This window comes from Rhinichthys klamathensis, unplaced genomic scaffold, assembly GCF_029890125.1.
Source record: "Rhinichthys klamathensis goyatoka isolate OS25496 unplaced genomic scaffold, OSU_Roscu_1.1 h1tg000172l_1, whole genome shotgun sequence".
NCBI lineage: Eukaryota > Metazoa > Chordata > Actinopteri > Cypriniformes > Leuciscidae > Rhinichthys > Rhinichthys klamathensis.
The window spans coordinates 263,243-281,038 of record NW_026606702.1 but is presented as its reverse complement, the minus strand read 5'-3'; the positions used below and the strand labels follow the sequence as shown (position 1 = coordinate 281,038).

The 17,796-nt window shown below is 44.6% G+C and overlaps 1 protein-coding gene across 1 annotated transcript; it reads left to right on the top strand.

The window, feature by feature from the left end:
- Window positions 1-14,490: 14,490 nt before the first annotated feature.
- On the top strand, window positions 14,491-17,622 carry cfap73 (cilia and flagella associated protein 73). The gene is made up of 7 exons (XM_056260034.1): window positions 14,491-14,609; window positions 14,775-14,886; window positions 14,990-15,094; window positions 15,192-15,392; window positions 16,573-16,794; window positions 16,945-17,100; window positions 17,265-17,622. The coding sequence occupies exons 1-7, from the start codon at window positions 14,560-14,562 to the stop codon at window positions 17,358-17,360; spliced, it is 942 nt and encodes a 313-aa protein (XP_056116009.1). The 5' UTR covers window positions 14,491-14,559; the 3' UTR covers window positions 17,361-17,622.
- The last annotated feature ends 174 nt before the right edge of the window (window positions 17,623-17,796 follow it).

The window sequence follows — 17,796 nt, the reverse complement described above, 5'->3', positions numbered from 1 at the left end:
AGGGGCATCAGCTGGACATTTATTTATAGACACACCATGCAATAAGAATTTCATAAGTGAAATATGGTAATTTAAAATAGTTTTTAATGTTGTGAAATTCATGTTCCAATTATTTATAATGATAAACTATTTATTGATTTTGAGTTCACAATTTGTGTTTGCTGATATTTATTTGTAAAGCGTTTTTTAAATTCATTGAGAGTGGTTAACCCAGAAAAAAATAGAGTTTCTGTGTTTTGTGAAAGTGTTTTCTGAAACTTGTTTGAATATGAGGCTGAAATAAAATGGTAATCCACAACCATGTATTTTGTGTTTAATCTAGAGCCTATGTCTTGAAATGTAGGCTACTTCATTCATAGATTTTGATGTCTTTTGTGTATGTTTGCATGCATGTATGACAACAGCAATGTGTGTGTGTGTGTGTGTGTGTGTGTGTGTGTCATCTTATAAATCATATTAAGTGATGTTTTTTCAACATGTAAAACTGCACAAGTTGTCTGTGATGGGTAGATTTAGGGGTACGGTGAGGGTTGGGGGATAAAATATACAGTACAATATAAAAATCATGGAAAGTTCCCATAAAACATGGAAACCCAATGTGTGTGTGTTTGTGTGCCTTATAGGTGTAGTTTCACACCTCATGTAAGGAGAGAGAGAGAGAGAGAGAGAGAGAGAGAGAGAGAGAGAGAGAGAGAGAGAGAGAGAGAGAGAGAGAGAGGCTGGACTAATCAGAAGTTTGTCTTCACTGGAATGACTGGAAAGTTCTTTAGGGCAAAACAGTTTATCATGTAAAGACCAGGCAATGTCTTGTGCATTTCAACAACAAATTCTACTTGGAGGAAAATAATTCAGCCCTTTTCTGTCCCCTTTTCCAGTTTTTATGTCATTGGATTACATGTTTGACATTTGGAAGACCTATTATTATTATTATAGGTTTTGTGAAAAAACAACACTTCAGAGAGCAATGTGTCTTTTTGCCATTTATAACTAAATCTCAGATCAAATTTGGAACATCCCAACAAATGTTTAGGGATGTAAAGCAATGTTTAAAAGTAACCTACACAGAAAATAAGAATATGAACTGAATAATATGCCTGCTATCATTAAATCCCCCTGTCTCATCTCAGCAGAAATGTTTAGGGTGGCAGATGTAAAATCTGAACTCAAATCAAGTCTTTGAAAAGCCTCTGACCCTGACTGGATTTCCTGGCCCAGCTAAGCACTTATTTACTGCTAATTAAGTGATCTGAGCTCATTTTCCCAATCCTAATGGCATCATCCAGCTCCTCCAGGAAACACGCCGCTGCCCCCAGTACACTCTGGCACACGCACACGCTCCAATAAGGGCCCTTTTACCTCCCTGACATTAGCTTGTAATGCTATTAACCCATTCATCGTTAAGATGCCCACTTAAGCAAAATGCGAAAGATACCCATTTAACCGAATTTATTGCGGAGTGGGAAGAGATCGAAAAGCGTACATCTTCATGTTAATGCAGAGTTGTTAGGAATGCAGCTCACAACTAATGTATTCATAATTGTGTATTCTTGTTCCTCATTTCCAGCTTTCAATTCAATTCAATTCACATTTATTCAGTAAGTTTGATTAAGTTAAGTTGATGATAGCGGAAGATAAGTAGGCACTGTGACTTAATTTTTTTTTTTTTAATTGTCTTTAACCTCAGGATTATACAGTGAAAATATAGAAAACTATTTTTTGAAATAAAGTCTTAAGTCTTAAATATTTAAAGATGTTTTATAGCATCAAATTGTATGAACAAATATTTGACATTAATTCTTTATTTAAACTAAAATATTCCTCTAGATTTTTTAACACTGTACTTCAATATTTACGCCAATAAACCTGTACTAATCTTGATAGAGAGGCAGAATGTAGTCAGCAGTTGTCAATAATCAGTAAATACCAGCAGCCAAGAGATTCAGAGTGGGTCAGTGCATCCATGTCTGATGCTTAGTGGACCAGAAATCACTCATATGGAAGCCCCTCCCCCAACAGTTCATCCCAAGAAGACTGTTCCCTATGGAGACCTCATAATCCTCAATGTCAAAGCCTTTAGCCAAACACAGACAGAAAAGACCCGAGCAGACTCCTCAAAAACATTACATCGTTAATAGAGATTTTCTGTAAATCAAAAACTAACACAAAAAGCAGTATGTACTCATTTTACCTGCTCAACTAATAGAATTTCTGTAGTGCGCTATTGATAATGTATAGAATCATTTCGATTTTTAAGAAGTTAATAATTAAAGTATATATTTAATCCTCCAAAGAATTGTCCATTTGACCACTATTTTTTTCTCATTTATTGTTTTTTATTTATTTACTGATACTGTGTTTGATTTATGCAATGATCATTATGATCGCACAAATGATCGCTTGGCAAACAAGAGTGAGTAAAAAGAGTTGGACTGAACTAATGACGCAGAACACACTGGCGATGTGGGGGTTAATACCCCCAGCGCACCCCACCTCCGAATGTTCTGGGGCAGTGTGCTTCGGCAGCAAGGAGCCACTGTCACTCTCCATTAGCAAGAAAGCCCTAATACCTCCCATCCAAAACTGCCATAATGATATCACTAACCACGAGTGGCACCGCCGGTCATGCAGTGTCTGCGTATGTGTGTATATGTGAGCGAGACCTAATGTCCACAGCTTGACCTTTCACAAACACTTGTTTCACTAATCTGAACCTTTTTTTAAATGCCTTCCTACATCTTTTGTGTCTACTTGAATATGGTTTGAGCAAAATGAGAGGTTTGGTCTTCTACTTGACCTCAAAGAGAATATTGTTTTTGAATGTATAATATATATATATATATATATATATATATATATATATATACGTATATAGTATACAGTATGTATGAATATATTGTAGCCTATATATATATAGTATACAGTATGTATGAAGATATCGTATAAATATATATATATATATATATATATATAAATATATAAATATATATATACTCACTCACTCACTAGGTAAACCCTGCAGTCCCGGGAATCCAGGATGGACCCCCTTTTGTCTTTGGAACTGCTTTAATTTTTGTGGCACATATTCAACAAGGTGCTGGAAACATTCCTCAGAGATTTTGGTCCATATTAACATGATAGCATCACACATTTGCTGGAGATTTGTCGGCTGCACATCCATGATGCAAATCTCTCGTTCCACCACATCACAAAGGTGCTCTAATGGATTGAGATCTGGTGACTGTGGAGGCCATTTGACAATAGTGAACTCATTGTCATCTTCAAGAAACCAGTTTGAGATGATTTTATCTTTGTCACATGGTGCGTTATCCTGCTGGAAGTAGCCATCAGGAGATGGGTACACTGTGGTCAGAAAGGGATGGACATGGTCTGCAACAATATGACGACTGGCATTTAAACAATGCGTAATTGGTACTAAGTCTAAGAGGCCTAAGTGTACTAAGAAAATATCCCAGAAACCATTACACCACCACCAGCAGCCTGAACCATTGATACATTGATACAATTCATGTTATGTACGCCAAATTCTGACCCCACCATCTGAATGACACGGCAGAAATCAAGTCTCATCAGACTATAGGCAATGTTTTTCCAATATTCTTGTCCAATTTTGGTGAGCCTGTGCGATTGTAGCCCCAGATTCCTGTTCTTTGCTGACATGAGTGGCACCTGGTTTGGTCTTCTGCTGCTGCATCCAATGGGTTGGACGTGTTGTCCGTTCAGAGATCCTCTTCTGTAGACCTCAGTTGTAACGAGTGGTTATTTGAGTTGCTGTTGCCTTTCTATCAGCTCAAACCAGTCTGGCCAGTGTCCTGATAAATGATAAATACATTTATGATTAATAAAATATTTTTTTAACTCACCCCAAGTTTTTGAATTGTATTGTAATTCGAATTGTATTGTATCACAGTTTTCACAATATTAAGCAAAAAAAAGTTTTCAAGATTGATAATAATACGAATTTTTTTAGCCCCAAATCTGCATATTAGAATGATTTCTGAAGGATCATGTGACACTGAAGACTGGAGTAATGATGCTGAAAATTTAACTTTGCCATCACAGGAATAAACTAGCCTACGTTTTAAAATATATTAAAATGTTTCAATTGTAATAGTATTCAAGTGTTTTTACTTTATTTCTGATCAAATAAATGCAGCCTTGGTGAGCATAAGAGACTTCTTTCAAAAAAACATAAAACCAAAAATCCAAAAGGTTTGAAATAACACAAGGGCCTGTATATGATGACAGAATTACATTTTTTGGCTAAACTATCGCTTTAATTCAAGCACTGAATCCTGTATAGCTGTTCGGTCTTTATGAACATTAGTCTCCCCCTCTCCTCTTTCTCCCTCTCTCTCTCTCCCTCTCTCTCTCACCCCAGTGTTCTTGTTCGATATTGTTTACTACCCATAAGCAAGTCTCTTTTTGCAACACTAAACGGTGCATTACAACTATCAAACAAACAAACAAATGCTCCCTGACCCCGGCTCAGCGGGACAGCTGTGGTGCCTCATCACTTATCCCAAATGCTAAGTGAGGGTAAACATCATCCTGAACATTGAGTGGCTCTCCTGCTCAGTCACTAACCTCTGTTATGCTTTTGAATAATGAATTTCGCCTGCGCTTGTTCAGTGTTCGATCATGTGTGAACACAATAAAGAGACACACAGAGACCTGATGCCTCCTTAATTTACTGAACAGCATGCTGACATGTGGGGTTGTGTGTTTTTTTCTTTCTGCGATTTGAGGTCAGGGATAGGGTCAAATAATGGGCTAAATATGGGATCCCTGGCTTCAGTCCATAGCAGATTTTGATCATGAGGGTGATGGAGGACTGTTCAGGGGACCCCACTGTTTAACGTCTTCCAAAAATAATTTTGTTTTTGTTCTAAAGCTAAGAAACATAAGCCAAATAAAGTGAAATAAATAAATGCCTGCTGTGAGGAAAAAATTGTTTCTTGTCTTTTCAGCATTTGGACATTTACATGGGTGTTAAAATCATTTCCTCTAATTCCACACTAAGACAACAGAAGCATTCGAGGCCTTAATGCATTAGGAGAGAAGGTGACAGGAGACAGAAGCATATTTATTAAAGATAAATGAAGGTCTGGACACACGCACGAAAACAAAAGGAATAAAGAAACACATAAAAACACTTAACGTATTTGAATTTATCTTATCAAGTCCATTAAGCATAGTAAAAAAGAGGGAATTTTCATGTTCTCGCATTGTTATTCTAGTAGAATTATTCATTAAATAGCGAAAAAATATATTAAATTCTAATGATGTAGACAAAAAAGTGCATTTTGGCAAGCCTTGAACCAAAGAAGACATTTAACAGGCTTGTGTATAAAAATTCCTCATAAATGTTTATGGCTTATACATTTGATAGCGCTTCAGTGCGTAGGGGGAGACCGGGGGCAATTGTAACACACTTAATTCCTCCAATCAGAAACAAGCTATGTGATGACACTTAATCTGTACATGATCAGTAGGATTTTCTCTCTGCCTGTGGAAAAGGATCACGATCATTTCAACATATAGCCTACATAATTTTGAGTTATGAAAGTTACTTTTTGGATGTACACTATTTTTTGCTATTGTATTTTTCCAAAGTTTAGATGACTACATTTTATGTATGTAAAAGTAAAAAAAAAAAAGTATAAAAAATTTAAATGTGAACAACTTATGCTAATACCCAGCAAACATGCCAGTGCGTGGGTGGTGGGGGTTGCGGGGCCCATAGCAGTTTTGCCCGTTTCGGCTCCCACAAGGATTTACTGTGGGCAACCCTCTATATATAGGTGTAGCACACAAGATTTCATCATTGCTGTAACATTGGGGGCAAATGTAACATTGTGTTACAGTTGCCCCCAAGTTACATGGCCCAATGGAAGCACCTTCTTTGTCTGTGTTGACATACTTTTCTGTTAGAAAATGAACATATTTATACAGTCGGTATAAATATAATATTACTTTGTTACAATTGCCCCCAAACTGTTACAATCGCCCCCACCAAGGCGGAAACTGTAACACTCTGACTTCTTGCATTTAATTTAATATAGTCTTGTCCTTATTAATGAGATACCTGTGAGAAATTTCTCAAATTTTTTACTAACAAAATTGAGAACATTAGATCATTGTTTACCCCCACTTCATCTATTACTCCGCCTGACTGCTCAGGTGTACCAGCTATTTTTAACCAATTTCAGCCCATCTCTCTCACTGAATTGAGGGATTTAGTATCACATATGAAACCTACTATATCATCTCATGATGCTATTCCCTCCTCTATTATAAAGGATGCTTTTGATGCAGTTGAGTTGGCCCCTCCATTCAGATCATTTTAAATTCATGCCTTGCATCCGGCACTGTCCCTACATGTTTTAAGCATGCGGTTGTCCAACCCTTGCTTAAAAAACGTCTCGGTTACATATGGTAACCCTCGTTCCCTGAGGGAGGGAACGGAGACGTAGGTCAGACTGACCAATAGGAATCTCGCTAGAGAGGCCAATCTACTTCGAGTGAAACTAAAACAAGCCAATGCACATTGGCATGCAATCATTTGCATCAGCTGCGCGTCCTCGTCAGCGCGGGTATTTAACAGCAGCTGTTATGATTGCACACTAGTTTTTTGCTGAGGAGCCAAACCTGAAAAAGCTGGCCGCCCCAGCGGGCGGCAGCAGATGTGGCGACGGGACCTACGTCTCCGTTCCCTCCCTCAGGGAACGAGGGTTACCATATGTAACCGAGACGTTCCCTATCGGTCAGTCACTACAACGTAGGTCAGACTGACCAATAGGAATCCCTACCAAAGCGCCACAGCTGCTGCACCCCATCCAGCGCCCCATGCAAGCCTCTACACCTTCTTGCCTAGAAGGATGATAGGAGGAGGCTACACACAGAGTGTATCTGTCACTGTTGTTCCGTAATAACCCATACAGTGAGATTATTGGATAACACTGGGAAAGCGTGCCCTTCAGTTAGGAAGGAGGACGCTGCGGAAGCCACTTACTTCAAGGAGTTATGTGGGGAATACATATGGACTAGCCCGAAGGCTGTACTACATATGAGATAGTGGGTGACTTAGCCCAAGGGAAAGACACGGGCTTCCGTTAGGAGCAGCCGTGGAAAATATACACATATGGGATCCCCGTAGGGTCACACATATGGAACCCAGCCCAGATCCGGTTCTCAAGGATTCAGCGGATAAAGGCCTGGCACCTGGACGCTCCGCCATGTCCGGGCCGAGGGGTTTTTGGAGGACTCAACAGGTTTTTCACTCTGGAGCAATAAGGGTGCACAGTAGGGTGCAGCAAGCCGACAGAGCCGGGCCTCTCGGTGCTTCTACCCGTTTAGGGTGAGAACACGGGAGGAGACCGGCTCTACACGTAGGCTATAATATCTAGCGAACGTGTTAGGTGTCGCCCAGCCCGCAGCTCTACAGATATCTGTTAGCGAGGAGCCACGTGCCAGCGCCCAGGAGGATGCAACGCCTCTCGTGGAGTGTGCATGCAACCTGAGCGGGCAGGGCACGCCTTGAGCTTGGTAAGCCAAGGCGATGGCATCCACTATCCAGTGGGCCATCCTCTGCTTGGAGACAGCCTTTCCCCTCTGCTGGCCTCCGTAACAGACAAAGAGCTGGTCTGAGGTCCTGATGCTTTGAGTTCTGTCCACGTACATACGCAGAGCGCGAACGGGACAGAGCAAAGCCAGGGCTGGGTCTGCCTCCTCCAAAGGCAGCGCTTGCAGGTTCACTACCTGGTCTTTGAAGGGAGTGGTAGGAACCTTGGGCACATAGCCAGGCCGGGGTCTTAGTACCACATGGTTGTCACCCGGCCCGAACTCTAGGCACGATTCGTCGACCGAAAATGCGTGCAGGTCTCCTACCCTCTTGACAGAGGCCAGTGCAACCAGTAGCAAAGTCTTCATGGAAAGAAGCTTTAAGTCTACTGACTGCAGAGGCTCAAAGGGAACATCCTGAAGTGCTCGAAGCACCAGGGAAAGATCCCAAGAGGGTATGGAGGGGGGTCGAGGAGGATTTAATCGTCTCGCCCCCCTAAGACACCTGACGACCAGGTCGTGCTTCCCCACTGTTTTGCCATCTATGTGGTCGTGATAAGCTGAAATAGCGGCAGCATGTACTTTGAGGGTGGAGGGAGACAGCCTTCGCTCCAACCCTTGCTGCAAGAAGGAAAGCACAGACCCTATCGAACATCTCCGGGGGTCTTCTCGGCGAGAAGAACACCACTCGACGAACAGGTTCCACTTCAGGGCGTAAACACGTCTCGTGGACGGCGCCCGTGCTGAAGTGATGGTGTTAAGTACCTCAGGGGGTAAGTCACCTAGAACCTCCGCGTCCCGTCCAGGGACCAGACATGGAGTTTCCAGAGGTCTGGACGCGGGTGCCATAGGGTGCCCCGTCTCTGAGTCAGAAGATCCTTCCTCAGAGGAATGGGCCAGGGAGGGACTGTCCCAAGGAGCATGAGTTCTGGGAACCAAGTCCGGGTGGGCCAATAGGGAGCCACCAGAAGGACCTGCTCCTCGTCCTCCCTGACTTTGCACAGTGTCTGTGCAAGTAGGCTCACTGGGGGAAACGCATATTTGCGGAGGCCCCGGGGCCAGCTGTGTGCCAGTGCGTCCGAGCCGAGTGTTCCCTCGGTCAGGGAGTAAAACAGCTGGCAATGGGAGGTCTCTGAAGAGGCAAACAGGTCTACCTGAGCCTCTCCGAACTCTCTCCAGATCAGCTGAACCACCTGGGGGTGGAGTCGCCATTCTCCCGGAAGCACAGCTCGTGATAGCTCGTCGGCCACACGGTTGAGCACGCCAGGGACATACATGGCTCGAAGCGACCTCAGATGCTTCTGACTCCAGAGGAGGAGATGGCGGGCGAGTTGCGACATGCGACGGGAGCGTAGACCACCTTGTCGGTTGATGTACGCCACGGTCGCAGTGTTGTCCGTACGGACCAGCACGTCCCTGCCCCGTAGCGGCCTTTTCAGGCGGCTCAGAGCGAGATGTACTGCTAGCAACTCGAGGCAATTGATGTGCCAATGCAGTTGGGGAGCCGTCCACACCCCTGACACTGCATGCCCGTTGTACGTGGCACCCCAGCCGGTGGCAGAGGCATCTGTGAAAACCACAGCATGCCTGGAGACCTGTTCCAAGGGGACTCCTGCCCGAAGGAACGAGAGGTCTGACCACGGGCTGAAGGTCTGGCGGCAGGCCGGTGTGATTGCCACCCGGTGAGTGCCATGATGCCACGCCCATCTCGGGACTCGGCCGTGAAGCCAGTGCTGAAGCGGTCTCATATGAAGCAAGCCGAGCGGAGTTACCGCTGCTGCCGCTGCCATATGCCCCAGGAGCCTCTGAAAAAATTTCAGTGGGACCGCTGTCCTGCCTTTGAACGTGTTCAAGCAGTTCAGCACCGACTGAGCGCGCTGCTCTGTGAGGCGCGCTGTCTGTGCGACCGAATCCAACTCCATACCGAGAAAAGAGATCCTCTGCACAGGGGCGAGTTTGCTCTTTTCCCAGTTGACCTGAAGGCCCAACTGGCTGAGGTGCGTGAGCACGAGGTCCCTGTGTTCGCATAACTGATCTCGAGAGTGTGCTAGTATAAGCCAGTCGTCGAGATAGTTGAGGAGGCGAACGCCCTGTTCTCTCATGGGAACAAGGGCCCCCTCCGTGACTTTCGTGAAGACACGGGGAGACAGGGACAGCCCGAAGGGCAGGACCTTGTACTGATATGCTCGACCCTCGAACGCAAAGCGCAGAAACGGCCTGTGTCGAGGAAGAATCGAGACATGAAAGTACGCGTCCTTCAGGTCGATCGCTGCAAACCAATCTTGGGGACGGATGCATCCGAAAATGCGTCTCTGCGTGAGCATTTTGAACGGTAGCTTGTGGAGGCTCCGATTCAAAACTCGCAGATCCAAGATCGGTCGTAACCCACCACCTTTCTTGGGTACAATGAAGTAGGGACTGTAGTGCCCTGACCTCATATCGGCTGGAGGGACCGGCTCTATCGCGTCCTTCGCCAGTAGGACTGCGATCTCCGCACGCAAGACATGGGCATCGGCTGCTCTCACTGTAGTGGAGTGGATGGCCCGAAACTTGGGGGGACGCCGGGCGAACTGAATCGCATAGCCGAGCCTGATGGTCCGAATGAGCCAGCGAGACGGACTGGGGAGCGCTAACCAGGCTCTCAGAGACCGTGCAAGCGGGACCAAAGGGACTGTAGGCGTACCCGGAGTGGGGCAGCGAGGTGGAACACAGGGACGTGGCTCGGGAGGCTCTCTCTGGGAGGCGGCCCGTAGCAGGGTCTGTGTGTGCTGTGCAGCACTTACCTGGTTCCACGGGGCAGGAGGTGCAGGAGGCGGCTCGGTGGCGTTCTCGAACTGCACACTGCTGCTCACTCTGGCTTTGCCACCCTTCTTGGCGGGGGCCTGGACGGGCGGGGCGGCCTGCCTGCGACTGGCTCCACGGCGCCGTTTAGGTGGAGGCTGCTGCTGCAGCGCGGGAGCAGGGGCAGACGCAGGAGGACGCCCCCGGCGACGAGCAGACTGAGGAGCCGCAGGCGGTGGGTTGGAGGCAGCAGCTGACCGCCGCGGCAGGATATGCTTGATGGCCTCAGTCTGCTTTTGTACAGCCGAGAACTGCTGGGCGAAGTTCTCGACCGCGTCGCCGAAGAGGCCGGTCTGGGACACGGGGGAGTTGAGGAACCGGAGCTTCTCAGCCTCACTCATGTCTGCCAGACACAGCCAGAGATGGCGCTCCTGGACCACCAAGGTGGACATCGCATGACCCACTGACCGCGCGGTGACCTTCGTCGCACGAAGCGCGAGGTCCGTTGCGGCACGAAGTTCCTGGAGAACTTGTGGATCATGACCACCCTCGTGCAGGTCCTTCAGTGCCTTGGCCTGATGGACCTGCAGCAACGCCATGGCGTGCATGGCAGAGGCAGCTTCCCCACAGGCCTTGTAAGCCTCGTCGAATAGGTCCGACGAGTACCTACAGGCCCGGGAAGGAAGACACGGTTCTCCGCGCCGAGTGGAGTTAGGGCACAGCTGCATTGCAGCGGCCCGCTCCACTGGCGGGATGCGCGTGTATCCCTTAGCTGCCCCGCCATCAAGGGTGGTGAGGGAGGAGGAGCCACCGGAACGGTTTCTGGCAGTAAAAGGTGCCGTCCACATTCCCGTAAGCTCCTCATGCACTTCCGGGAAGAAAGGCACTGGGGTGGGTTGCTGAGAACCAGCACGCGCCACCCCGAGATACCAATCATCCAACCTCGAGGGTTCGGGACACGGTGGAGGATTCCACACGAGCCCGACCCCGTTGGCGGCCCAGGAGAGCATGGCCATCATCTCCGGGTCCGTCTCAGGCACCGCTGGCACCCCCGAAGGAGGCAGCGGTGCCGAGTCGTCGTCCGCAGAGAAGTCTGACCCACCCTCCGATGCAGCGATCGACATCTGGTCACTGGGAGCCCCAAAGGAGACAACCGGTACACACCTCGAGGATGGTCCAGCTTTCTCCAATGGAAGCTCAACTGGCTGCGGAGCATGAGAGGGGTGAGGGCTCCTAGGGGGTTGGTTCCCCGAAGGAGACGCGCTCACCGTGATCCTCAGGTCACCCGTGCCCCCGCCCGAAGCAACCCTCCGAGGAGGATTGGAACGAGGCAGAGGCACGGGGACTCCGCCCCTTTGCAGGAACAGGAGTCTCGACCGTAGCTCCGCGATGGTCATCTTCCCACAATGGGTACATGACTCATCCACAAACGCTGCCTCAGCGTGTTCAATGCCCAGACACACGAGGCAGCGCTTGTGACCATCCTGTGAGCCCAGGTAACGACCGCATCCAGAAACACACAGATAGAAAGTCATCTTTTTTTTTTTTTTTTTTTTTAAAGACGCTGTCTATCTGTGTAAGCTCTTTTAGGGACTACTCTCACTGGTGCTGAAGCACGCAGGGGAACAGCCACTGCGAACACAGACGGGAATGTGCACCCGTCTGCGCGCTGTCTCTCTCTCTCGCTGGCAGGTCTTACCGGCTGTGAGAACAGCCTTTGAGCGCTGAACTGCGCACCTTACCAGCTGTTAAAACAGCTTTTTTGAATTTGCTCAAAAAAACAAAACAAAAAAGACAGACAGAAGAGAGAGGACACAAGACTGCTCGCGCTGCCGTGCTGTAACGCCCGCACCGAACAAGGAGAGATCCAACGAAGGCTTGCCAAGTTTCACACTCTGTAGGATTACCATGAAGCGTTTGGCTCCGAAGCAAAAAGCTAGTGTGCAATCATAACAGCTGCTGTTAAATACCCGCGCTGACGAGGACGCGCAGCTGATGCAAATGATTGCATGCCAATGTGCATTGGCTTGTTTTAGTTTCACTCGAAGTAGATTGGCCTCTCTAGCGAGATTCCTATTGGTCAGTCTGACCTACGTTGTAGTGACTGACCGATAGGGAACACAACCTCGATGTCAAATGCCTAGAAAACTACCGCCCCATTTCTAAGCTTCCTTTTATTTCTTAAGTTCTGGAAAAAGCTGTTCTGTCACAGCTGTTTCCCTTTCTGACCACTCACAACATACTATAACCTTTTCAGTCAGGTTTCAGACCCTTTCATAGCACTGAAACAGCCCTGCTCAAAGTAACCAATGATGTTCTTCTCACACTAGACTCAGGTGATAATGCCTTCCTGATATTATTGGATATCATAATGCCTTCGACACCATTGATCACAATATTCTCCTCACCTGCCTTGATCAGCAGGTGGGCATTAGGGAGACTGCACTACTTTGGTTCCGCTCCTATCTCAAACATAGGACTTTCTCAGTGTCTAATGGCCAGTTCTCCTCATCATCTGCTCCCGCTTCATATGGGGTCCCTCAGGGGTCCATCTTGGGTCCTATGCTCTTCAGTCTGTATGCTCCCACTGGGTGATTATCATACGAAAGCATAACATCTCTTTTCACCTCTATGCGGATGACTCACAACTGTACTTGCCTCTAAAATCTAAGGGACTCCATACAATCTCTCCTGGTCTGTCTCGAAGACATCAAAATGTGGATGGCTAACAACTTTCTCCAGTTAAATGGTGACAAGACAGAAGTCATAAATTTTGGTCCTCCAAGGCAAGATGCACTGTAGTGCAAAATAGGTCACCTCACCCCTTGTGTCAAACCCTATGCCAGAAACCTGGGTGTCATCATCGACTCCGAACTCTGCCTTGATAAACAGATAGCTCTGTTGTCAAAAATAATTTTCACCTGCTCAGAATGATCTCCCGCTTGAAATCATTCCTATCTCACAACGACCTTGAGAAAGTTATCCATGCCTTTATTACAGCACGGCTGGGTTATTGCAATTCCCTCTACCTTGGCCTACCCCAATCCTCACTTAGACGTTTGCAGTTGGTCCAAAACGCAGCTGCGTGTCTTTTAACTGGCACCATGAGGCGTGAGCACATCACCCCCATTCTGGCCTCCTTGCACTGGCTCCCAGTTCTTTTTAGGATTCCGTTCAAAGTTTTATTGTTTGTTTTTAAGGCACTAAATGGGCTGGCCCCAACCTATATTACTGACCTTGTACAGCCGTACTCAGTTCAAAGGTCACTGAGATCCTCAAACAAAGGGCTCCTGCATTTGCCGCGCTGACGGCTCAAACAGAGGGGTGATAGAGCTTTTGCAGTTGCTGCTCCATGTCTGTGGAACCAGCTCCCCCTGGATATTAGATCTGCCCCCTCCATTTCTGCCTTCAAATCCAGGCTAAAAACCCACTTTTATTCCCTGGCCTCCCTTGTTCCATAACCCTGTACTCCTGCTCATTTCTTTATATCTCTGTGTTGTGTACCTTGTTATTGAAGGTTTCCTTTTTATTCTTGTTTTGTATAATTATGACAATTGATCCCATGTGTTTTTTGTATTATTTGTCTTTTTAGTTATTCACTGTACAGCACTTTGGTCAGTTTTATGCTGTGTGTAAATGTGCTTTATAAATTAAATTAATTTATTTATTAAATTTGTATTGTTAATTGGTGCACCTATATTTGTTTCTTGTATCAAAAGGTGATTAGTGAAGTATTCTGAGATATAAAGGAAAATGTAAAAAATGGTAGAATAACCCCTGGTCTCCCCAGGGGAATGAAGATGATTATGATCCATACACCAAAACCGTTGTAGGAGATATATGGTGTACAGTTAGTGTTACAGGCTAAATGATAATAATAACATGATTCACTCAGCAACTGCAACATTATTCATAACCACATTATTATTCACACCAACGAAGTAGCCTATTATGAACGCCATTTTTATCACAGGCATTTTTTTTAATGCCTGTTTAAAAATAATCTAATGTCTAATCACGACGTTAGATAATATTTATTTTGGTAAGGAAAAACATCAGTCTTCTTCAGTAATAACAAAGTTGGAATAATAATCTGCCACTGGAGGGCAATAGAGGAAAACGCTTTCCTTTTTGTTGCTGTGGAAACGACACACGCGCAAAAAGTTTGTCCAGAAAGCTTTTTGTGGGACTTAAAAGATGAATTTGGAGGATTACTTTCAGTCGGTTTTCAAAGAACGACTCTCATTGTAAGTATATGTAATTTATTACACCACATCTTGTTTTTGTATCCGTTAATCCGTTATGGCCACTCAGATTCATAGTCGTTGAAGTGAAAAACTGTAGTCAAAGCTTTGTTCGGGCGGATAAAGATGGTGAATTGCGTGTACTCAAGAGATTGTTCAACCCTATAGAAATAAGGCCGTGCAGAAGGATTTGACGGATATGAGTACAAGCGTAATGCAACTTTTGGAGGTGCGCGAGGAGTGCACGAGCGTGACCACAGCACTGGAAGCGCAGAAAGAGGTGGTCGTATGAAAAACAAAAACCTACTGTATTTACATTTTCGCTGTTTCAGTTTGAATGAGTGTAATGTTTCCGTGCTCCGACATGTGTGTGCTTTTGTCAGGAGATGCAGATGAAGCGGGAGAGTTTAAGAGAGAGAGACGAAAACATGAAGAAAGAGGAGGAGAAACTGAAGAAATCCATACTGAAATATAACAAGTTTTTGCAAGTAAAACAATATTCTAAAACAACTACTTGCATAGGAATGAATAATATGTAAAATTACTTTTTGGACACCTTTTTTTTGTGTTTTTCTTTCCCTTTAGGAAAATGATGCCAGGCGTTTGCGTGCCATAAAGATAGCAGAGGCAGAGAGAGCTCAAGTAAGACTGAAAGAACTGGAGATTCAGAAGCTAAAGACAGAGAATGACGCCCTGCAGGCACGTAAAGAGCTTCTGGAGGAACGTGTAGGAAAAGCCATATGCTACCAAGAGTTCCTGGAAAGAGCTGCAAAAATGTCCGGAAAGGTAGGCATTAAATAACTAGGTCTTGCTGTTGTTGTGTCTGGAATGGGGAGAGGTACTGACACAACTCAGAGAAACTGTCAAGCTGTCTGGACTCACCTGCCTCATTTGACTGAAGAGTGAGACTTTCCACACTTTGAGAGTCTGAACTAAAGACTGTGTAGGGCAGAGAGATACATATAAATTGCACCGCCAACTCCAAGGTTCCTGCGGGGCATTTTAACACAACGGCAAACACAACTGCAAAGGTGCAAGTTTTGCACCAGCAGAAAAACTGAAGGGTGTGGGTTCTTCACACTAGTCGGCACCTCCACCTGAGATGTTGGGCTACTGATAAAACAGGCCCTTATGTTAACTCCCACTATAAAAAGGAAGAATACTGCTCTAGTGTGGAATTATTACTTTGTTTTTTGAAATGCCAGAAGGATGGTTGATGAACAGTAGAATGAAAAACATAATGACCATCTGTCATGTGATCAGTCACATTACATCCAGTTATGCATGTTAGATTTGAACTTTTATTAATCACTGTTACATGTTTTAAGATGTTACATGTTATGTGTTTAGTATTTATATATTTGCTTAGCCTACATAATATTATGTATTTTGATAATGGGTAAGTTTGTTCTTTATGTGCACACAGTATTAATTTTCATTTTTTCAGGTCTTAAAAAATCTTACATTTGATTTTAAAAAATGTGCAGCAGCCCTGAATGCTCAAACACTGGAGGAATGATAACTCTTTGTTTATTCCTCCTAAGCGCGCCCAGAAGCTTTGTCTTAAAATGTTTTTATCACTCATCAGTTGGAAAAAACGTTCTGAAAGTGATTCCAACGATATTGTTTCTCTGTGCCTTTATTATTATAGTTGTGGTGTGGACTCTGCTATTCTTTTATATTTAGAACAATGTTTAGAACTAAATCTTTATCATTATCATTATAGTTATCGTCCTTGGTGTGAATGGGCCTTTATTCTGTGTGGTTGGATTTTCTGTTTTCTGAATGAGGCAGACGGGGTAACAAGAAAATATCTGCATAAAGATACCGAGTTATTTTTTAATGTTTGAAGACAAAACGGATGCATTTTTGAAAGTTTTACATTATATTTAAATATCTAAAATATTAATGTTACACTTTTTCTTTCTCTTCCCCCCCTCTCCCAATTTTTCTCATGACATTTGAGTTTGAGAATATTGGTCAAGTCATTGACCGTCTTCAAGCACTCCGGTCCATTCACAAGGAACTTCTAGAAAACCAGACTGCGTTAGAGAAAGAGAGAGAGAGGACAAAGCGGGAACTGACACAGTACATAAATAAGCAGCGAACTGTTCTCCTGCACTGTAACAACCAACTACACCAGCAACAGACGCAGCTAGACAGCATACGCTTAGAAGCATACAAATGGGTAAAAACATACACACACACACACACATATTTACAGAGGGTGAGTGTGTTAATGTACAAACACAAAAAGACACACAGATGTCACTGTGGCACCTCTGTCTTTTGTACTGTTCTGTCTCCCAAGATTACAGAATCTTCATGTATTCTACAGGAATTAAAACTGAAGCACTTCTGTTCCACTGCAGCAAAAGAGATTCTCTATTTTGCTCAGCTAAAGACCACGATCCATAACATTTATCAAATGATCACACATTACAACAGAAGAGTCTCTGTGGACTCTGAGGACACCTTCAAGCAGTTGGAAATGGTGAATAATGTTTTGTTTGTCAAGTATTTGTTGTTGATGTGTTTTTTATTAAAACGAGGTACAGTAAAGTTCTTAAAAGTCATCACAGCAATGTGTGATCAAATGCAGCATGCAAGCTGATGTTTCACAACTGCTGTGGTGAATAACTCTCTTTTTTTTTCCAGATTCAGAAATATTTTCAGCTTATGGGAGCTCTAGTGGATGATGATCTAAAGTTCAACATTATGACAATGCCGAATCGAACTGATGAAAATGACTGAGGAGATTAAGACCCGAGCTCTGAGGATGTACAGTATATCAACTGAAAATCACCAGATGTCTAAGCTAAATAAAAATCATCATCTGACCACCCTTTTGACAGGATTATGCAATGGGGTGGGGAGGGGCAACAGGGATACTGTATGTATTACAAGGATGATTCATTTGAAGGGTTTTCCCTTTTAATTAATCAGTGAAATATTATCAAAGCATGTTGCCTTTCTATTTCTATGGAAGCTTGTTTCTGCCACTGAATAAAAAAAAAGGTAATTGTGACTTTTTATCTCCCGTTCTGACTTTTTTTCTCAGAATTGGACTTTATAATTATAATGATGACAAATGAAAACAATAGGTGTTTTCATTCTGAAATCAAACATATCTGAGTGGCCTACATACAAAAATCTGGGTAAAAGTATTAACAAAAGATGAATGTGAACA